The sequence below is a fragment of the Erinaceus europaeus genome, chromosome 18 (genome assembly GCF_950295315.1).
Source record: "Erinaceus europaeus chromosome 18, mEriEur2.1, whole genome shotgun sequence".
NCBI lineage: Eukaryota > Metazoa > Chordata > Mammalia > Eulipotyphla > Erinaceidae > Erinaceus > Erinaceus europaeus.
In genome coordinates this window covers 52093291-52117585 of record NC_080179.1, presented here as the reverse complement: position 1 = coordinate 52117585, position 24295 = coordinate 52093291, and the positions used below count along the sequence as shown (strand labels likewise).

Sequence of the window (24295 nt, the reverse complement as noted above, 5' to 3'; positions counted from 1 at the left end):
GACCAACCCCTTCAATCCTTTGATGTTAAGATTGACATTTTTCACATACAAATAAAATGCAAGCCTTGCTTAAATAAATGATACCAGAAAATGCATTCTCATGGGATGCCAAGGACTTGAGAGATATTGGAGATAACAATTATTGAATATCAAGGAAGAATCCTTTTTGTTGTTTGTTTAACCTTGAACCATCTTTTCAAAGGAAATATGAATCAGAAGTCTACTACATGAAATAGCTCGGGATTAAGGTATTAAGGTATTGCTGTGTTTGTATTTAGTTGACGATAGTCTTTCCTGCCCAAGTCAGTTGTAGGCCCTGGGTTGTTACATGGAAGAGAATCTTAAAGATCTTTGTTTCTTAGCACTGTAAATATTGCATTTTGAAAATAAATGACCCTAAAGTAATTACAGATTACTATCCCAAAAAGAAACGCAAACATGGTGTTATCACAGATTCTCTCCCTTAATTTGTATCAGACATTTCCATATGGCCTTTTGAAATTGTACATTTCCTATTTTTTTGGTCATAGTTCAAATTTTAATTGATTCCATTTATTATGTACATCACAGCACCAAAGCTTCCCCTAGTACTGTAGTACTCTAATGTGCTGTGCCAGTGTTCAAGTCTGAACTAGGCCCATGGCAAGGCTGGTACCCTTACAGGTGTGCTGTCTTGCCTCAGCCCCCCTAGTCTTCCATCATTAGTTACTTCTCAGAAACAACAGCTCCTATTATTTTGAATCTATCTTCTGGGTTTTTCATCTGCATATCTAAATAATATGCCTATGTTTATCTTTTTTAGATTCATCACAGACATGTTTACTTTTTTTTTCTTTGAGTATGAGAATTCAGTGCTCCTGTATATCATGTCTCTATACTTTCCCTCTTCTCCAGTATTTTCATTGTTATAAATTAATCAGTTAAGCATAGTGATATAAGCAAGTAAATACCAAACACAGTTAAACCTAGGAGAATTCTATAGTCTCACTTCTGAAAAGCTTCACTTTAATGTTAATTCCATGGCAGGAACTGGACCCATGGTAGCCTGTATGTAAGACATAACCACCAATGATGAGTCATCAAAGCAACATTTCAACATCCATGTTTTAGTCTTTGTCACTCACTCTCATGTGGTGCCAGAACCTCTTTCATCCAAAGTAAACACTACTCTCTTTTTTTAATGTTTATTTTATTAATTTTATTATATTTATTTATTTATTGGATAGACATGCAGAAATTGAGAGGGAAGGGGGAGATAGAGAGGGAGAGACACAGAGAAATGCCTGCATGTGGAGCCCAGGGGCTTGAACCAGGGGCCCTTATGCACTGTCATGTGTGTGCTTAACCAGGCATGCCACCACCTGGCCCCCACACTGTATTTCTCAGCCATATCTATAGGTCCTAAAATAACTTAACATTTTCCTAGATTAATCATTGCTATTTTTGCCATTGCCTTCAGTCTTCATATTTTCTTCCTTTTTTATTACAAATCTAAAATCCCTCTCAACATCCACAAACACATGGAGTAACTTACGATAGTTAACCAGTTTGTCATTTTTCTTGGTATCAGCCTCCCAGGCTCTTCATCCTCTTGTGCAATCAGAATTGGTTATTTTGTTTTCAACTTTAATTTTGTTTTTTTTAATTTTGTTTTTGTTTAATTTTGTTTTTTTATTTTGTTTTTTATTTTGTTTTCATCTTTAATTTTCCCCTTATTATAGATTGCCTTTTAATCTTCAGAGTAGCATCAATCTAACATATCTTTTATTAAATTGTTATCTTAAGTATTATATGTTGGTGGAAATATTAATAGATGTTTAAAATATGATTTTCTTATTGTTTGATACTGATACTGCTATTGAAACACAGTTGCTTTTTATATTTTTCCATGTGTCCTTTGACTCTGCTAATTTCACATTAATTGTATAGTTTATAAATAACAGAATTTTCAGTTGTCACCTATGACTAGAAACAGCTTTACCTCTTCCTTTTTGGCATTCACATCATCACCTTGTTTTTTTCTTAATGAACTGAGTAGGAGTTTCGCTTGTCTTGAACTTTATATAAATAAGTCATGAATTGTACACTCTGGGAGGTTCGAAGGGGCCATGCTTGTGGTTCACCCAGTTGAGTGCACACATAATCCCTCTTCCCACCTGTAGGGGGAGCGCTTTATGAGAGGTGAAGTCAGTCTGCAGATGTCTATTTTTCCTCTCTCACTATCTCCTCCTCCCCCCTCAGTTTCTCTCTGCCCTACTTAATAAAATAGAAAGCAAAGGAAAAAAATGGCCACCAGGTGTGTATTTGTGGTGTGGGCACTAAGCTCCAGCAATAACCTTGGTGATAAAAAAAAGAAGAAAAAAAATATATGCCCTTCTGAATTAGATTTTTCTTTAAATTTAGTGATGTTTATTTATGAAGATTCTATTCCATGATCTTTAGTGAACATAAATATGAATTGCTATTAGGTTTCTTTAGAGTTTGGCTGGATTGCAGAGCACACAATATATTCTTTTTTTTCTAATTTTTGGCCCTTATGATTATAGCAGATACCCTAATATTTCATTCATTGTCATTTCATTGTGATATGTATGAGGAAACAATATTTCTCCAGGGACCACTGACTGTGTGGAATTGATATGTTTTCCCTATGTCTGCTTATGTTTCTATGGAAACTGTATATTCATTAAAATCCCAAACATGTGCATACTAGGTCCATCTGTATGTTTCAGTGGCCTACACTGAACCAATGCACCTGCTTCATATGTGGTTAGTTATAATATTCAACAGGGTCTCTGTTATGCAGAAAACTTTGCCTTTTCTACTTTAATGTTTTTTTAGGATGATTTAAAAAATGTTAGTTGTGTCTAATTTGCAATTTCACATTAAGTGTTACAGTAGACCAACAAAAGATTTAAATTTGAAATATATATAAGCAAAGTTAGGCCAAAAGAACAACTGAAATATTTTAATCATGGGAAATTTACCCACAAATGATACATTATTAATGAACTTACGTTAAAGCTTTTACTCAGCATTCAGCATGTTCTTGGCTATTATAAAACTCAAGGCAAAAATTCTTTCATACTCTCAATGAAAACAATGCACTAATGACCAATCACTTTAAATATTTATAGAAAGTTTAGTGCAGGAAGTGAGCTAACCCAAGGAAGGAGTTCCTCTGGAGACCTCAGAAGAATGTTTCAAAGCCATGCCAGTATACCTCGACCCTGAGAATAATAGTTAACTAATCATGTGCTTTTGTTTCTCTAGGGAGAAGTTGGCTGTGGCCCGTCTGCAGCGAGAAGTTGCCCAGAGAAGAAATGAGGGGGCCATGGTAAGTACTGACTGTCCAAATTATTCCAAAGCTGGATTCCAGAGGTTTCTGGCTTGAAAGGCATTTTGTTTCACTACAAATATCTAAGGAGAATATTTTCTTGCAGCAAAATTAATGATGCATTAGTAGATGATTTGTTTATAATGCTGTTTAGACAGCTTTGTCATTTTGGTGAGAGGGGAAGAGAGGAGGAAGGGAAGATTAATCGGACAATAACTACTTGGACTTTGAAGGTTCACTGGCTGCCCAGGATTCTGGTCACAAGTACACTGTCAGTAAGTGAGCATTCTTGGATTTTTGCTTAAGAATAGTTTAGCACAATACTATTCAAGACTCTCAATTGTTTGAACTTAAAAATAAAACATAAAAGAACACTAAAATGTTTTCTGATGCCATCTTTCATTCTTTTACTTCTCACCACTATTTGCAGTCTATTGTTCTTTCTGCCTTTTCAGTGTGTGCCATTTCAAAAACTCATTTTTCCCTGTGTTTTGAATTGTACTAAAATCAATATGGTTGGTTTGGTCCTTAGAGTCTCCATGTTGCAGATTGTATTTACTAAAGCATATGCTGGTGTGCCATTCTAACATCAAAGATGACTGTCTGAGGACCCAGAGAATGCACATGTGTAGGTTAAATGTTGCTGCTAACTCTTAAGAAGAAAATGTAGCACCTAATCTTTTCCCCATTTCTGATAATGTGCAACTTGTCAGAAAAAGATGTTTTTTTAAAAGAAGTGACATCTTCATACTCTACAGGCTGCTTCATTTAATTTCATGAGAGTTAACTGACAGTCCATTTACTGAAAATAAGAGATTTGTAAAATTCATTGGATTTTACACTACTCTCAGCGGGAAAAGCAAAGGTCTAGAGTAAAAGGCTGAATGTTGAGTGGGTTCTGGAAGGCAAGTGATCCTTGAGCAAGCTTAAATATTTAGGAAAACAATCACATTGTTTGTTTTACGGGTAATTGCAATTAAATCAAGACAATCTTGAATGTTCAAATAATACAAAGCAACCAATCACAGGCATCTTTGAACATTGCAGTGAGTCTAAATTGGAGAAAACAAAGGTTAAATAAAATTGTGAATTGAGAATTTGCAATTTGTACATGTCCATCATTGCAAATGCTAGGCCACTTTGAAATGCTTCAACCTGGTGTTTAGGGTTAGCTTGCATTCAATACTTCATCAGCTACATTCTAATTTGAATGAAATGAGACAATGTTTTATGGCTTAATATCTATCTATCTATCCTTAAATTGAAGAGCTTGGAATTTTGTGATTTTTATTAGCTTAGTGGAATAAACTACTAAATATCTATTCTTTAGTTTTTTGTTTAAATAATCAATCATATGAAGGTCATAAGAAAAAGAGGACTCTATAAATTGTATCTCTCTGATTCTCATATTGAATTGGGTTGCAACTGAAATTATCTCAGAAATATAAATATTATTTACAAAACAAAGCTTACATTTTTTAACTGAGGGGATTAACATTTTACAGTAAACAGTATATGTAGTTGTTCGTACATGTGTAAAATTTCTCAGTTTTCAGCAAAAACATTCTAACGTGTTGCCTAGGTTCTACTCCACCATCATGCCGCAGGACCTGAGCCCCTGCCCCCCTCCCCTGCCCCCCACATTGGTGCAATACACCAAACCTGTCAAAGTTCCGTTTTGTGTTTCCTTTTCTGTTCTTATTTCTCAATTTTTGTTTTTGAGTGAGATCATCCCATATTCATCCTTATCATTCTGCCTTATTTCACTTAACATGATCCCTTCAATCATTACCCAAGATGAGGTGAAGAAGGTGGATTCATAGGGAGTCGGGCGGTAGTGCAGCAGGTTAAGTACAGGTGGCACAAAGCGCAAGGACCAATATAAGGATCCCGGTTCGAGCCCCCGACTCCCCACCTGCAGGGGAGCAGTGAAGCAGGTCTGCAGGTGTCTATCTTTCTCTTCCTCTCACTGTCTTCCCCTCCTCTCTCCATTTCTCTCTGCCTTATTCAACAACAAAGACATCAATCATAACCACAACAATAAAACAACAAGGGTAACAAAAGGGAATAAATAATAAATAAATATTAACAAAAAAGAAAGTAAATTCATCATCCTTAACTGAGTACTATCCCATTGTGTATACATAACAGTGTTTTCTCAGCCACTCATCTATTATTGGGCACCTAGACTGTGTCCAGGTTTTGGCTATTATAAATTATGCTGCTATGGATGGGTATGTTTGGTTCTTCAGGATACATCCCATGGAGAGGAACTGCCAGGTCATAGGGAAGGTCCACTTCTAGCCTTGTGAGAGTTCTCCAGACTTCTCTCAACAGGGATTGGGCCAAGAAGTGTTAGATGGGTTCCTTTGCCCTCACAACCTCAGCAGCATTTATGTTTGTTTTTGTTTCTGATGCATACATTCTCACAGAGGTGAAATGGTATCTTATTATTGACTTTATTTCATTCTTCTGACAATCGATGACTTGGAATATTTTTTTAATCTGTCTGATGGCCTTCAGGTTCCCTTTTGTGGTGAATATTCTGTTCATATCCTCTCCCCATTTTTGGATGGGTTTTACTTTTCTTTATTATTATTAATCTTTTGCTGAGTTTTGTGAGTTTCTTATATAATTTGGTTATTAGCCTTTTGTCTGATTAATGCATATAAAGATCTTCTCCCATTATTGTAAGGAGTCCTTTTGTTTGAGCAGTGGTTTCTTTGCTGTGCAAAGCTTTTCTTTTCTTTTTTTAAAAATTTTATATTAATTTATTTGTTTTCCCTTTTGTTGCCCTTGTTGATTTTATTGTTGTTGTAGTTATCATTGTTGTTATTATTGATGTAGTTGTTGTTAGACAGGACAGAGAGAAATGGAGAGAGGAGGGGAAGAGAGAGGGCGAGAGAAAAATAGACACCTGCAGACCTGCTTCACTGCCTGTGAAGCGACTCCCCTGCAGGTGGGGAGCTGGGGGCTCAAACTGGGATCTTTATTCTGGTCCTTGCGCTTTATGCCAAGTGTGCTTAACCTGCTGTGCTACCGCCCAACTTCCTGTGCAAAGTTTTTCAATTTGATGTAGTCCCATTGGTTTATTTTTGTTTTAGTCTTCCTTGTAGTTGGATTTGTATCATTGAAGATGCCCATAAAATATAGATAGAAAAGAGTTCTGCCAGTATTCTCCTCTAAGTATTTTATATTTTGTGGTCTAATGCCCAAGTCTTTGATCCATTTGGATTTTACTTTTGTGTCTAGTGAAATACAGTGGTTTAGTTTCATTCTCCAGCATATTTCAACACAATTGTCCCAACACCATTTTGTTGAAAAGACTCTCCTTTCTCTCTTTTTTAGATCTTTTCCTTTCCTTTCTTTCTTTTAAATCAGAATTATCATTGAGGCTCAGGGCCTGCTAGTACTATAACCCTACTACTCACAGTGGCCATTTCCCCCCTTTTTTTCTTTCTATTTTTATTTGACAGGACAGAGAGAAATTGAGGGGGGTTAGAGAGGGAGAGAGAAAGACACCTGGAGAGCTGCTTCACTGCTCATGAATCATTCCCCTTGTACTTGGGGAGCAAGTACTTGAACCTGGGTCCTTGGGCATGGTGATATATGTAGTTAACTAGGTGCACCACCACCCAGCCCCCTCTTCTTTCTCCATTTAATAGTTTGGGGACTCTTGTCAAAAATTAGATGTCCATAGGTTTGGGGGCCTATTTCTGGGATCTCAAATCTACTCCACTGGTCACTGTGTATATTTTTGTTTCAGTACCGGGAAATTTTGATTAAAAATGGATGGAATACGGAGATCTGGTAGTGGGAGTTGTGTGGAGTTGTACCCTCTTATTCTATGGTTTTGTCAATGTCTCCTTTTTATAAATAAAAATTTTTAAAAAATAAAATGACCCTATAATACAGTTTGAGATCTGGGAGTATTTTGCTTCAGTTCTGTTCTTTTTTTCTGAAGATTGTTTTGGTGATTCTAAGTATTTTTTGGTTTCAGATAAACTTTTGTAGTATTCTCAAAAAAAAAAAAAAAAAGATGATGAGCCCTTGATGGGGATTGCGTTAAATTTGTATATGTCTGGGTAAAATATTCATTTTGATGGTGTTAATTCTTCTAATACATGAACATGGAATGTCTTTCCACTTAATTGTATCTTTTTTATTATTTAATATCCTTGCATAGTGACTCATTGTTCAGTATACATGCATTTCAATTCTTTTGTTAGGTTTATTCCTAGATGTTTTATTGATTTTTCTTCTGTAGTGAATGGGACTGATTTTGGGATTTCTTATTCTGACTTAGTGTTTGCATAAAGAAACACCACAAATTTGTATGCTAATTTTGTAGTCCAACACCTTACTGTACTGCCTGATAATTTCCAGGAGCTTCCTGCTGGATTCTTCAGGTTTTTCTATGTGTATACTATCACATCATCTGCAATTAATGACAGTTTGACTTTTTCTCTTCCAATCTGAATCCCAAATTCCCTTCACTTTTGATATTGCAAGAACTTGCAATACTGTGTTCAATAGGAACTGTGATAGTGGGCAAATCTGTCTAGTACTTCATCTAAGTAGGAGTGCTTTCAGATTCGCACCATTGAGTATGATCTTGGCTATAGGATTGCAGTATATGGCTAGTCTCACTTTTAGAACTTTATGGTCTTGGGCAGGGGAGATAGCACAATGGTTATGCAAAATTACTATTTATTTATTTATTTATTTTTGCCTCCAGGATTATCCCTGGGGCTGGGTGCCTGCACCATGAATCTACTGCTCCTGGAGGCTTTTTTTTTTTTTTAACCTTTTGTTGCCATTGCTGTTTATCCTTGTTGTTATTATTATTGTTGTTTTCATTGCTATGGTTGTAGTTGTATAGGACAGAGAGAAATTGAGAGGGGAGGGGAAGACAGGGGGACAGATAGGCACCTGCTTAACCACTTGTGAAGCAACCCCCATGTAGGTAAGGAGTCAGGGGCCTTATGCTCGCCCTTGTGCTTTGTACCATGTGTGCTTAACCTGCTGCACTACTGCCCGGCCCCTCAAAATGACTTTCAAGCCTGAGCTCCCTGATTCAGTTAGAGCACCAATATAAACCATAGCTGAGTAGTGCTTTGGGGAGGGAGGAAGGGAGGGGAGGAGAGAGAGAGACAGAGACAGAGACAGAGAGAGAGAGAGAGAGAGAGAGAGAGAGAGAATGGAATAAAGAAATGATGGAAGAAAGAAAGAATAGAGAGATTACTCAGTGATAAAATCTGTACTACCTGGCAAGATTCTATAAGATAAGGGGGGCTGGGAGAAAGGCTGGCTCAAAATCCCTGTAAGTAGCTGTTGGAAAACTTTTAGTGATAGAGAGAGATGATGTGACTTAATTCTATTTATGCTACTGTTTTCCACTTAGTTTTAATGTGTCATATCTTAATTACTTAAGAAAAAGCACCAATCATGATTTGCATTAATGTTCTTTCTTTTTTCTATCATATTTTCCACTTTCCCTGCCAAGTTAAAAACTATCTAAATTTTGTACTTTATTACATGTTTTACTTTTTCTGCTCCTATGATTCATTTGTTTCTTAAATTCTGATTCTTGCAGAATGTGACAGTTTCTAAGATAAGGCAGGGCAATTATTTCTCTGAATTTAATTCTTGCTGTTACTAGTGTAGAACTTTTGTCATTTCTATAGCAGAAATTGAAAGAAGTTCTTCAAAACCAGATTGCCTTATAATTTTAAGACAACTATTTTCAATATCTTATCTATACAAAAGAGAAAATATAAGAAAAAATTTTCATAAGTATTTATAGATTTCCTTTTATTTTTATCCCCTTATTGGGAAGTTACTGGTTTATAGTACAGTTGCTAAAATGTGGGTACAGTTTCTCATTTCCCCATGACAGTAGTCTGTAAGACACTTTCAGTGCTGGGAAGGGCTGAGGCTGGGTAGGGTTTTGGGAGAAAAGGATTTAAATTGGGGGTTAGAGTGTTTTTAAGATAATTATTTGAGTATTTTCATTTTTTTCAAATTATTTTATTATCTTTATTCATGTATTGGATATAAACAGCCAGAAATTGAGAGTGAAGGGTTGATGGAGATGAAGAGAGACAGAGAGACATCTGCAACACTGCTTCATCACTTGCAAAGCTTTCCCCTTGCAGGGGTCTCAAACCTAGGTCCTTGTGCATTATAACATGTGCATTCAAGGTGTGCCATCACCTAACACCACTTGAGTATTTTCATAAAAGCAATTAAGTTGAAGCAGATATTTCTTTTTTCCCTGCCACCAGGGCTTCTCTTCCTTGAGAACTAGAATTCTAGTCCTCAAGGTGGACCTTTCTTTTTCTTCTTTTTAACATTTATTTATTTATTCCCTTATATTGCCTTTGTTATTTTTATTGCTATAGTTATTATTGTTGTTGTCGTTGTTGGGTAGGACAGAGAGAAATGGAGAGAGAAGGGGAAGACAGAGAGGGGGAGAGAAAGATAGACACCTGCAGACCTGCATCACCACCTGTGAAGCGACTCCCCTGCAGGGAACTGGGGGCTCAAACTGAGATCCTTACTCCACTCCTTATACTTTACACCATGTGCATTTAACCCTCTGTGCTACTACCCTACTATCTTTTTTTATATATATAAAGGAAACACTAACAAAACCATAGGATAAGAGGGGTACAACTCCACACAGTTCTCACCACCAGAAGTCCGTATCCCATCCCCTCCCTTGATAGCTTTCCTATTCTTTATCCCTCTGGGAGTATGGACACAAGGTCATTGTGGGATGCTGAAGGTGGAAGGTCTGGCTTCTGTAATTACTTCTCTGCTGAACATGGGCATTGACAAGTCAATCCATACTCCCAGCCTGCCTCTCTCTTTCCCTAGTGAGGTGGGGTTCTGGGGAATTGGAGCTCCAGGACACATTGGTGGGGTCGTCTGTCCAGGGAAGTCTGGATGGCATCATGATAGCGTCTGGAACCTGGTGGCTGAAAAAAGAGTAAACATATAAACAAACAATTTTTTGACTAATCATGAACCTAAAGGCTGGAATAGTGCCGATGAAGAATGTGTGTGGGAGGGGTGTCTTTGTTTTGTAGATAGCTAGTAGGCCTATTTTAGTTATATTCCAAAGGGCCTGTGGCTATACTAGTTTTTTTTTTCATCTTTCTCTCTCTCTCTCTCTTTTTTTTTTTCCTGAGCCTGAAATCTATATGCAGGTAGATCCTATTTATTGTCTGGGGAGATGATGTTATGACTGGAAAAAGGACCAGAAATCTGGATCAGGGAAGAGAGTAGCTACCAGATATGGGAAAGGTATATAAATATCGTGACTGTAAACTCCAAAGATTTGATTTTGTCTGGGGTCAGTATTCAGCTTAGGAGCCTATTTGACCTCTACGTCCTTGTATTTTTTATTTGTGAACATTGAGGTGGGAGAGGGAGAGGGTGAGGGCGAGGGCGAGGGCGAGGGAGAGGGAGAGGGAGAGGGAGAGGGAGAGGGAGAGGGAGAGGGAGAAGAGAAAGATACCATGTCACTAATTAATGCTCCTCAAATTTTTCCTTTGTTGAGTTGCTTCCATGTGGTCACTCGGGTCTCAAACTAGGAACCTTGTTTATTGGTAAAGTGTGCACTCTACTGTGTAAGCTATCTCTGACTACCCAGACATTTACTTTTAAAATATCAACAGACATGCCTGAATCAATGTTTTTAATGCAACACATGTTTTGATTTTTTATTTGACTTTTTGGATTGAGTATCTTATAGTTGAAAGATAATAATCAAGACTCTGCTTTGAGACATTTGAAAAAATAGCACACTTTTTATTTAAAAAATTAGAATTACAGAATAAGGTTATACTACATAGCTTAACCAGTTTTCTGTTAGCATCTTATATAACTGTGGAATAATTATAAAAACTAACAGATTAACATTCGCTTCCCATTTTATTAAAATTGAATCATTTTTTCTCATAATGTCTTTTTTTCCTAGCTAGGATTAAGCCTAGGTGCTACCTCAGTGCATTTGCACACATTTCCAGTCTGGTTCTTTGATACAAGTGTGGGAGACAGCAGGTCATGAGCTTTAGAGTGAAGCAGACTGGATTCAGTGTCCAGTTACACCTAAGTTAGCTATATAACTTTGGGCACATTACTTTAGTGCTTTTTTTCACTTAAACCTCTTCTGTTCCACTAGGAAAACTTTCTGTCACCATATTAGGACACTTATGTATAGGAAATAGTATTATTTTTTTTAACTGCCAGGGGCTGCATGCCTATTTTATTTCATTACCACTTACGGACACTTCTTCTCCCTGAAGTTATAGGTGTGTATACAGAGAGAGACAGACACAGAGAGTGAGATTCACCAAAATACTGCTACATTGCTCATGAAGCTGGACCTTGGTGTGATATTTACATGTGGTAACTGGGAGCTTGAACCCAGGTCCTTGGCCATTACAAGGTATTACATTGCCATCACCTGCCTCACTCTATGTCATATGGTATTTGTCTTTCTTCACCATTTCCAAGCACTTATTTATATTATTATGAATTAATTAATATGTATTTTATACTTTGGGTTATAAGCCAATATAAACTCCTTAATCATGTTGCTTGAATTATTACAGCTTGGACTCTGAGACACTTTCCTAATGGTTCACATGTCCTCAGGCACACCCATCACTGTTTTCTTCTTTCTCTGTATTTCTTTTTTTTTTTTTTTAATGTTTTTTTTTTTTTCTTTTTTTTTCCTCCTCCAGGGTTATTGCTGGGCTCGGTGCCTGCACCATGAATCCACCGCTCCTGGAGGCCATTTTTTTTCCCCCTTTTGTTGCCCTTGTTGTAGCTTCGTTGTGGTTATTATTATTGCCCTTGTTGACGCAATTCGTTGTTGGATTGGACAGAGAGAAATGGAGAAAGGAGGGGAAGACAGAGAAGGGGAGAGAAAGATAGACACCTGCAGACCTGCTTCACCGCCTGTGAAGCGACTCCCCTGCAGGTGGGGAGCCGGGGGCTCGAACCCGGATCCTTACGCCGGTCCCTGCGCTTTGCGCCACATGCGCTTAACCCACTGCGCCACCGCCCCACCCCCTCTCTTTATTTCTGGAACTTACTTCTTGACGTTAGAAAATGCCTCAAATCCATCCTGCAGTGTTCTTAAAATCAGCCACTTTCCTAAAGAGTACCAACTTTTATGAGGTTTGTTTAAAGTGGTATTTGTTACAGAAATGTAATATTAATTAGCATTAAAATTTAGGCAGGAAAAACTGAGAGAATGGAGAAAATAAAACCTCAACTGATACAAATACTTAGAATAAAACATTTTATATGATTCAATAATAGTTCATGATATTTTTCTAACTATATGTAATTGAAAGTAAAAGGAGATTTTCTTAAGTTATTAAACCTGTATCCTCTGGAAATCTTCAGTAAACAATGCAATTCATGGGGAAATATTAGAGGTATTCCTACTCATTTTACTTTTAGTTCTAAAAAGCATGACAAAGATAAGTAAGACATTAGAATTAGGAGGGAAAATGCACAACTTGTATCATTTGCAAATAGAATATCTAAGGTAATCATTAAACCAACTTTTAGTTTCACTTTGCGTTAAGGATAAAATGAGTTCATAAGCCAACAGAATTCCTACAGCACTTACCAACTGTCACAACGTATAATTTTAAATTGTTTTTAAACATCTCTATATGTAGCATGTATTTATTAAGGAGAGAGGAGAACCAGAACATTGCTTTGGTATACTCAAAGGCTATATTGATAATACTTCATCCTTACCAGCCACCTGAATCACTGCTGCACCTCTCTACCAAAGTATAGTTTTTCTTTTTTTTTTAATTGGTGATTTAATAATGATCAACAATATTGTGGGATAAGGGTAGTACAATTCCACATAATTCCCACCACTAGAGTACTACATTCTATCCCTTTCACTGGAAGATTCCCTATTCTTTATCCCTCTAGGAGTATGGAGTAAAGATTTTTATGGGTTGCAGAAGGTGGAAGGTCTGGCTTCTGTAATTGCTTCTTCATTGATAGGTTGACCCATACTCCCAGCTAGTTTCTATCTTTCCCTAGTGTAGTAGGGTTCTGGGAGGTGGGGTTCCAGGACACATTGGTGAGGTCATCTGCTCAGGGAAGTCAGTTTGGTCTCATAGTAGCATGTGCAACTTGTTGACTGGAAAGCATTGAGATATAAAGCAGAACAATTCTTACCTTTAAGTTCCTGATTAATGAATAAATAGAGCAGATGAGATTTGGGGTCTTCATCTTAGAAGAAGCTAGGAAGTCTATTTTAGGTATATCCCAAAGGGCCATGACTTTGTTAATTTATGCCTGAGCCCAATAGCTATCATGCATGTGGGCTGAAGACTGGTCCTGAAATGAGTGCAGCCTAGAATACCCATAGCTGTGACCATAGAATGTGAGCTCAGACCTACAGGCATGTAGAGGTTGTACAGGCTCCTGTGCTAAGTATGGATAGACACGGGATTCTAGGCCCTAGGTTGACATACTTTTCATTCTTTGTTCTGATCCAGCTTTGTAGTTCTATTCCCAACTCTGACACCATCTTCTAAATGTAGTTTTTAAAAACTGTAATTAAAAAGGACACACTGTAATAAATTTAAAGAGAAACATCTGAGGCATTGATGAAAACTTGATAACAAATATTAAAAAGATCAAAACTATTGATATATACTAGAAATTTGTGAAGGAGAAGACTCAATGCCAGAAAGATTTTAACATACCTTAAAGTGGCATCTTCATTCTATGTAATTCCTATCATAATTCCAACTATTATTTCATATACAAAAAAACCTTAAAAATAACTAATCCTAATATTAATATCAAAATTGAGATTTATTTATTTATTTAAGAAAGGAGACATTAATAAAACCATAGAATAAGAGGGGTACAATTCTGCACAATTCCCATAACCTGATCTCCACATCCCACCCCCTCCCCTGATAGCCTTCCTATTCTCTATCTCTCTGGGAGTATGGATCCAGGGTCATTGTGGGTTGCAGAGGGTGGAAGGTCTGGCTTCTGTAATTGCTTCCCCGCTGAACATGGGCGTTGACTGGTCGATCCATACTCCCAGTCTGTCTCTTTCCCTAGTAGGGCGGGGCTCTGAGGAAGTAGAGCTCCAGTACACATTGATGGGGTCGTCTGTCCAGGGAAGTCTGGTCAGCATCTTGTGGGCATCCGGAACCTGGTGGCTGAGAAGAGAGTTAACATACAAAGCCAAACAAATTGTTGAATAATCATGGACCTAAAGACTGGAATAGTGCAGATGAAGTGTTGGGGGGTATTCCCTGCATGCTCTTGTGTACTTCTGCTTTCAGGCATATATTTTCCCCTAGTTTATGGGCATGGGTGAACCTATGCTCTATCTCAGGGGACCTGGACTATATCTAGGTTTGGGGACTTTATTTGGGAGTGGACAACCTGGAATGGAATTAGAAAGTACTATGAAAGGAAAGGTCTCACCGAGTGATGAAGCTGAAGGGTTGTCATTCCACACCTGAAGTCTCTGGACACAGTCTGAAGTGAAGCATGCTGGGGTGGCACTCATTGTGTTGATAGGTTGCGATCTGCAGATGCAATATTATTTGATTTGAATTGAGAGCAGCATGCAGAAAAGTGGGCCCCACAATAAGGTTCCAGGACTGGGGGAAATATAGGCTCTATAGTGGAAATGTGAGGTTCCTGTTGTTTTAAGGGTTCAAGAAGACAATGGATAGTTATTGTTATCATCACATTATTTGGTGATAGGGTTAACTTTGGAAAGTCCCTTTGATAGGGTTTAGGGTATAGTACCCAGCATCTTTTATATAGCTGTGCTGTCAGTTGCTTCTGTTCTCCCGGGTCTAGGCTTTTGGGAGAGAACATATCAAGGACAGCCTATGTATTAAAAAGACTCAGTCTGTGTTTTAAGAAGATCTAGACATATCATCAGTTTTTCGCCTCTCATATTAATTAAATGGTGGTTTATATAATGTTTACACTTTAATAGGATTGTACATAAACACCACTCCCACCACCATAAGACTGTATCCCATCCCCACCTCCCACCTCAGCCCCCCCACCCTCTACCATGCCGGGAAGCCCTATGGCCACCCTCCCCTTCACCACAGTGTTTTTACATTGGTGCCCTGCTCTCGATTTAATCAGATCCTGATTTAGTTTCCCTTTCTGTTCTTCTTTCTCAACTTCTGTTGATGAGTGGGGACATCCCATACTCATCTTTATCTTTCTGACTTAGCTGACTTAACATAATTCCTTTGAGCTCTGTCCAAGATGGGTCAGATAAGGTGGGGTCATTGTTCTTAATAGCTGCATAGTATTCCATTGTGTATATGTACCACAGCTTTCTCAGCCACTCATCTGTTGTTGGGCACCTGGCTTCCTTCCAGGTTTTAGCTATTATGAATTGTGCTGCTATGAACATCGATGTACACACATCTTTTTGGTTGGGCATTATGGAATCCTTGGGGTATATCCCCAGGAGAGGAATTACTAGGTCATATGGAAGGTCTATGTCTAGCCTTGTGAGAGTTCTCCAGACTGCTATCCAGAGAGGCTGTACCAATTTATATTCCCACCAGCAGTGTAGAAGGGTTCCTCTGTCCCCACAGCTTCTCCAACATTTGTTGCTGCTGTCCTTTTTGATGTATGCCATTCTCACAGGAGTGAGGTGGTATCTCAGTGTTGTCTTTATTTGCATCTCTCTGACAGTCAGTGATCTACAGCAGTTTTTCATATGTTTGTTAGCATTTTTGGATCTCATTTAAAGTGAATGTTTTGTTCATATCCTCTGCCCATTTTTGGATGGGGTCATTTGCTCTTTTGGTGCTAAGTTTGCTGAGTTCTCTGTATATTTTGGTGATTATTCTGTTGTCTGATGTTTGGCATGTGAATATCTTCTCCCATTCTGTGAGGGGTCTCTTTGTGTGATAGTTTCTTTGGCTGTGCAGAAGCTTTTCAATTTAATATAGTCTCATTGGTTTGTTTCTGCTTTAGTCTTCCTTGCAATTGAGTTTGTTTCATCAAAGATGTCCTTGAGGTTTAGGTGGAAAAGTGTTTCACCAATGTTTTCCTCTAAGTATTTGATAGTTTTTCAGTCTGACATCCAGGTCTTTGATCCATTTGGAGTTGATTTTTGTTTCTGGTGAGATAAGGTGGTTCAATTTTATTCTTCTGCATGTTATAACCCAGTTTTCCCAGCACCAATTATTGAAGATAGCCTCCTTCTTCCATTTAATACTTTTGGCCCCCTTATCAAAGATTAGATGTCCATAGGTGTAGGGGTTTAGATATGGGCTTACGATATTGTTCCACTGGTCTGTGTGCCTATTTTTGTTCCAGTACCATGCTGTTTTGATGATGATGGCATTATAATATAGTTTGAGTTCTGGGAGTGTGATGCCTCCATTTCTGTTTCTTTTCCTCAAGATGGTTTTGTCAGTTCTACGTGTTTTCTGGTTCCAGATAAATGAATGTAGTGATTGTTCTATTTTCTTAAAGAAGCTTGGTGAAACGTTGATGGGTATTGCATTAAATTTGTATATGGCTCTCGGGAGAATATTCATTTTGATGATATTTATTCTTCCGATCCATGAGCATGAGATGTCTTTCCATTTCTTCGTATCAGTTTCTATTTCCTTGAATAGCAACTCATAGTTTTCAGCATACAAGTCTTTCACTTCTTTGGTTAGCTTTACTCCTAGGTATTTTATTGATTTTGTTGCAACAGTGAATGGGAGTGATTTCTGGATGTCTTCTTCTTCAGTTTTAGTGTTTGCATAGAGAAATGCCACTGATTTTTGTGCAATGATTTTGTAGCCTGCTACCTTGCTATATTGCCTAATAACTTCCTCTTTAGGTTTTTCTATGTATACTATCATGTCATCTGCGAATAGTGAGAGCTTGACTTCTTCCCTTCCAATCTGTATTCCTTTGATTTCTTTCTCTTGCCTGACTGTTATGGCAAGAACTTCCAATACTATGTTGAAGAGTAATGATGATAGTGGGCAGCCCTGTCTAGTCCCTGAACTGAGAGGAAATGCTTTCAACTTTTGTCCATTGAGTATGATGTTGGCTGTAGGTTTGCTATATATGGATTCCACTATCTTGAGGAATTTCCCATCTATTCCCATTTTTTGTAAAGTTTTAAGCATGAATGGGTGTTGGATTTTGTCAAAGACTTTCTCTGCATCTATTGAGATAATCATGTGGTTTTTGGCTATGCTTTTATTGATGTGGTGAATGACATTGATTGACTTATGTATGTTGAACCAGCCTTGCATTCCTGGGATGAATCCCACTTGGTCGTGATGAACATTCTTTTTGATGTGCTATTGTATCTAGTTGGCCAAGATCTTGTTTAATATTTTGGCATCTATGTTCATCAGAGATATTGGTCTGTAGTTTTCCTTTCTTGTTGTGTTCTATCTGCTTTGGGTATCAGAATGATGTTGGCTTCATAGAAAGTGGAAGGGAGTGTCCCTGTTTCTTCAATCTTATGGAAAAGGTTTAGGAGTATGGGTATTAACTGTTTCCTGAAGGTTTTGTAGAATTCATTTGTGAAGCCCTCTGGTCCAGGACTTTTGTTGTTGGGGAGATTCTTAATAACGGTTTCAATTTCTTTGTCTGTGATTGGTGCATGAGGGCTTTGTAGTTCTTCTTCATTCAGTTTTGGAAGGGCATATGCTTCTAGGAATTCTTCCATTTCTTCCAGATTTTCTAGCTTGGTGGCGTATAGTTCTTCATAGAAGTCTCGCATGATTTTCTGGATTTCTGTGCTGTCAGTTGTGATATCTCCTCTATCGTTTACAATTCTATGAATTTGAGTCTTCTCCTTATTTGTTTAGTGAGTCTGGCTAGGGGTTTGTCTATCTTGTTTACTTTTTCAAAGAACCAACATTTGGCTTCATTGATCTTCTGTATGGTTCTTTTATTTTTTATGTTGTTTATTTCTTCTCTAAGTTTAGTGATTTCTTTCCTTCTGTTTGCTTTAGGGTTCCTTTGTTCCTCTTCCTCTTAGTCCTTAAGGTGTGCAGTAAGGTTGTTTATATGGGTTTTTTCTTGTTTAATATGTGATTGTATGACTATGAGTTTCCCTCTCAGTACTGCTTTAGCTGTGTTCCAAATATTTTGATAGGTTGTGTCTTCATTTTCATTTGTTTCCAGGAGCATTTGTATTTCCTGCTTCAGTGTCTCTCTGACCCAGTGGTTCTTAAGGAGTATGTTGTTTAGTTTCCAGATTCTGTGACTTTTAATAATTTTCTGTTTGTTGTTAAATGTTAGTTTTACTCCACTGTGGTCTGAGAAGATACTTGGGGTGATTTCGATGCTCTTGAATTTATTGATGCTGTCTTTGTGGCCTAACATATGGTCTATCCTTGAGTATGTGTTGTATGTATTTGAAAAGAATGTGTATTCCAATTTTTTGGGGTGAAGAGCTCTGAAAATGTCCAAGAGGTCTAGTCTGTCCATCTCTTCATTCAATTCTCTTGTTTCTTAGTTGATTCTGTGTTTTGTTGATCTGTCTAAGTGTGAGAGTGGGGTATTGAAGTCTCCCACTATTATTGTATTACTATTGATGTATTTTTGAAATTATTTCAGTAAGTGCTTAATGTATTTAGATGGTCCCTCATTGGGTGCATAGAGGTTAATAATTGTTATGTCTTCTTGGCTAATTGATCCTCTAATCATTATGTAATGTCCTTGCCTATCCTTTATTACTTTACTTAATGTAAAATCTGTTGTGTCTGAGATGAGAATGGCTGTTCTTGCCCTTTTTTGTGGTCCGTTAGCCTGTATGATAGTTTTCCATCCTTTCACTTTAAGTCTGTGTTTATCTTGTTGTGACAGATGGGATTCTTGCAAGCAGCATATGGTTGGGTTATGTTTTCTGATCCAACCCCCCACTCTGTGCCTTTCGATGGGTGAGTTTAAGCCTTTGACATTTATTGATATTATGGATTTAATGTATTGTAGTGCCATTGTTCAAAAAAAATTTTTTTAGCTCTGATATATTGCAAGTATTATAGTGATGTTCTTGTTTATAAGAGGTCTTTTAGAACCTCTTTCAGGGCCAGTTTGGTGATGGTTCTCTCCTTTAACTGTTGTTTATCTAAGAAGGTTTTGATCCCTCCATCTAGTTTGAATGAAAGTCTAGCAGGATATATTATCCTTGGTTGAAACCCTTTTTCATTCAGGGCTTGGTAGATATCTTGCCACTCCCTTCTGGCTTTTAGAGTTTGAGTGGAGAAGTCTGCTGATAATCTTATGGGTTTTCCCTAAACGGCTGTTCTTGTCTTTTTTTGTGGTCCATTAGCCTGTAGGATTGTTTTCCATCCTTTCACTTTAAGTCTATGTTTATCTTGTTGGGTCAAGTGGGATTCTTGCTAGCAGCATATGGTTGGGTTATGTTTTCGGATCCATCCTCCCACTCTGTGCCTTTTGATGGGTGAGTTTAAGCCATTGACATTTACTGATATTATGGATTTAATGTGTTGTAGTGCCATTGTTCAACAAGTTTTTATTTGATATGTTGCAAGTATTATAGTGATGTTCTTGTTTATAAGAGGTCTTTTCGAACCTCTTTCAGGGCCGGTTTGGTGATAGTTGCTTCCTCTAACTGTTGTTTGTGTGGGAAGGTTTTGATGACTCCATCTAGTTTGAATGAAAGTCTAGCGGGATATATTATCCTAGGTTGAAACCTTTTTTCATTCAGGGCTCGATAGATATCTTGCCATTCTCTTCTGGCCTTTAGAGTTTGGGTAGAGAAGTATGCTGATAGTCTTATGGGTTTTCCCCTGTATGTGATTTTTTGTTTTTCTCTTGCAGCTTTTAGGATCCTTTCTTTATTCTTACTTCTTTTCATTGTGACTATGATGTTTCTTGGTGTCTTCAGGTCTGGGTTGATTCTGTTGTGACTCTCTGAGCCTCTTGGATCTTAATGTCCTTTCTGTTGTTCAGGTCTGGGAAGTTTTCTTCTATTATTTCCTCTAGAATGCTTGCTTCCCCTTCCTCTCTTTCTTCCACTGGCAGGCCAATTATATGAATGTTACTTCTTTTGAGATCATCCCATATGTCTCTGTCATTGTTTTCAGTGTGTCTCAATCTCTTTTTTGAACTCTTTCACCTCTTTCTTAGTTTTCTCTAGCTCATCCTCTGTCTGGCTAATTCTGTTTTCTGCTTCTGCTAGTCAGCTTTCCCTTCCCTCGGCTGCTTCCTTCATTACCACTATTTCAGCTTTCAGTTCTCTAATTGCCTCAAGGTAGTTAGTATTTTCCTTGAGGGTCTCAACTGTTGTTTCCCTAATACTGCTATTCCTTTCCTCCAAAGTTGTTTTCATTTCTGTGATTAATAAATTTATTATTGCTTGCATGATTTTCTTATCTATGGTTACTTCTGGCTGATTTGTAGTTTCTTCTAGGCTCTTGTCTTCTTTCATTGTATTAGCAGTTTATTTGCTCTTTTTTTTACCCATTTTTAATGTGTTTTTTATTTTTATGTTCTGTTGTTCCTCAGTTGTTTTGTTTTATATACAAGCCACACTAAACTAAATACCTTTATGACAAATGCAATCACCACCCTCAGAAATTATAATAGTAACTAAAGCAATGACTGAAGCAGTTTAACCAATACCAGTTAGTCCCACACTGTCTCCAGTTCAAGAAAAAATAGCAACCAAATCTAAATGAAAAAGAAAGAGAAAGGAAAAAAGGGATAGCAGGAATAGACAATTATGCAAATCCACTGTCAACTGTAGATTCTAGGGGTAGCAAGAGGGGAAGGGGAAGTAGAGCAGAGACACACAAAAAAAGAGTCCTCTCTGAGTCATACTTCTTCCCTGAAATAGTTCACAAATAAGTATCAGTGAATTCAGAAGGCAGAGGGAAGAGGAAGGGAGAAAGGAAGACGGGGGGAAAATAGAGAAAAGAAAAAAGAAGGAAACAGAAAAAAAAGCAGTGAAAGGAGAGTTGTGTGTGTGTGTGTATATATATATATATATATTTAATATATATATATTAAATATATATTGGAGGTGGGAGAAGGGCGATAGTGTATAGAGGAGGTATGAAAAATGAGACAAGTTTCTCTCACAGTGGGTGATAATTCTTGTCATCTAGCAATGGAAAGTATACTAAGAGTTAATTTTGGTCACCTGAGGGGGGAAGGGATATACGTGTATATATAATAGTATTTGTAAAACAGAACAGAGTAAAAAGCCCAAGCAGTGGGTCTACAGCTTGGACAGCTCCCTGTTAGCCTAAGTACATTTTTCTAGACAGATGATTGAGAAAGAAAACACAATACAAAAAAAAACATGAAAAGAAGAAAAAAACAACTTTCAAGCAGGCTGGGTGAGGCTTGCTTGATTAGCTAATTCTCACTTGAATGGGTCTAAGTCCCTTACTAAGAGGAACAACAGAAATAGACTAGAAATTTGTAAGCAGGGTTTAATGGCACCACATTCGGCCAGGAATCTTGGTAAAGAAAGGAGCTCCACGGGGAGCCTGCTAGCAGCAGCTCCCTACCCCTGGGGTCTGGTTATGGGGAGATGGTAGCTGAGAGAAATAATCAAGAAATCTCCTTTCTTTTTGCTCTAATTTTTAACCCAAATTGAATTATAATCACCTCCCTGGTCTACCTTTAGGATGCCTCCTTGCTTGTCCCACTGAAGGCCAGGATTTCAAGGCTTTCTAGCAGTTGATGTCAGAGCCCATGGGTGCTGCTACATTCCAGTCACCATCTTGGCTCCGCCTCCCAAAATTGAGGTTTTAAGTTTAGAACCTTCCCTTCTGACTACTCATTCAAAAAAACTGAGGTTTTATTAATCCTTCTCAGTTTTATATTTTTCTCAATATTTATGTATATTACACTTGTGCCTGCAGTTATACAGTCAGATGACACATAGAAAATGGCAGCACGAATTTTTCTTTTACACTTGTCATTGTGGCTCCTCTGGGAATAAAGGATTTCCTTCCTCCTGTTCTGTTATCTTGAGTATCATCCTACAACTACCACAATCTGTATCGAATTGACTGGAGCTGAAGAAGTAGAGAAAGAAAACTAGAAAATAATCTTTAATATAATATAGCATGTTCTCACTGGTCTTTAGAGATTCTTTTTTTGTATTTTGAACAAAAGAGATGTTGCCCTGTATTTTTATTCATTGAATTTTATTTTGGGGGCAGGGGCCTCATTCATTCATGGTTTCACTGTTGAGACTCACTTTTGATTCAGAGAGATAGAGAGGCACCACAAATCAGAGCTTCCTCCCATGTCATAGTGCCTCCAATTTGTTTCTGGGACTCAAACTTGGACCACTTGTATGGAAGAACATGTTTCTCTGCTTGATGGGCTACCTCTCCAGGCCCTTGGAATAGTTTCTGTTCACATATGTTATTCTTGTATGAATTTCAGGTAGTTTTTGAACCCAGGAATGGTTATACCAGAAGAGAAGAAGTTGTTTTCTTGTGATGGGTTTGGTAGGACATCTAGTTCTAATCCTCTGCTACCATTCAATTGGCATAGTACTTGAAAAGCAGTCCTGTTCACTTGTCCCAGATTGATATTTGCATTTAGTGAGAGAGACAGGTTTGCATGTGATTTCTTCATTTTTCCTGAAAATAGAACCCTTCAGTGATTTTTATGCCAGAGTTACTATCTTCCCTTCAGAACTATAGGAGGCTAGATATTTCCTTTGCATTATCTCAATGTTTAGAAAAATAGTTGGCCCCAGGAACCTTTCTTTACAGCCCAGCTGTTAATGTTTTTAGTCAAAAAGTAGTGATAAATAGTATATTTAGTGAGGCCACCAGTGTCTATGCCCCTCAGTTTCCTTGTCTTGTCCATTGTCTTGGGAATTTCCATATATATGTTCTTCAGAATATTGTCAAGAGAGGATGAATGGTGTCATGTTGAGGTCCCCTTCCAAGTGCACTTGTCCTGAGTCTCTACACTGCTTAACCCCTACAGTCACTTTCACTATTCTTCAGTGATCCAAACATATCTTCTTGAGTATGTATGGAGCCTTTTCACCTAAATGTCTTTTGCTATTGCTTGATAGTGCTTCAAATAGGAAGGCATAGTGAATAAATAAGGGTCACAGGTCTGTGTCCACTTTAGTACCTTTATGATGAGAGCAAAGGATTTCAATATTGCTTATTGAGACACAATCCAAAAATTACTTAATTTTAGATGTTAGGTGACTGCATTTAAATCTTATTTAAAAACTGTTTAACTCTCACTAATTTAAAAAATTGAACTATAGTGAAAATTTCTCTCTTAAAACACATTTACCAGGGACCAGAGAAAGAGCATACACAGATTTGAACAACAATGCCACATGGGCAACCTTTGGCAATGGAGGAAATTTAGTGTACTCTATCTGAATGAAAAAGCAAAGTGGCTCATAACTGTGAAATCATTCATAATCAAGACTGTAAGTTCTACAACAATAAACTTGTTTTAATTAATGCAAAAAGCAAATATCAAATTCTGACAAGATAGTGCATCTGATAGAGTGCCTGCTTTGTCATGTGCAGGAAGGACACAGGTTCCAGCCAGACCCACCACACTGGAGGAAGCCTCGTGCTGTTGTCTTTACATCTCTTCCTCTGCCTCTGCCTCTCTCTTTCTGTCTGAAAAAAGTCACTCAGATCAGTGAAGTAATAATGAATATAAATAAATGCATAAATAAATAAGTAAACTATAGTTTCAACTGATAACTGGTTCAGTCAAGATATGAACTATTTCTAACATCATATGGGTACTTCGTATACCATATAATAACTATAATAACTATATCTATTTTAATAACTGTGTCTATTTTAATAACTATATCTATTTCTCTCTTGAAACTACACTTTCCTAGCCCCTGGAAACAACTGGTTTCATTTCCTGTGTTCTCATTTCAAGAATATTACA

The 24295-nt window shown here is 37.6% G+C and overlaps 1 protein-coding gene across 1 annotated transcript in view; it reads left to right on the top strand.

Moving 5' to 3' along the window:
- The window catches only part of NCKAP5 (NCK associated protein 5), a 1079978-nt gene that overhangs the window by 473074 nt on the left and 582609 nt on the right, over positions 1-24295 (top strand). Inside the window, 1 exon segment of the mRNA XM_060178101.1 lies at positions 3274-3337. Within this exon segment, the coding sequence (XP_060034084.1) occupies positions 3274-3337 (64 nt within the window).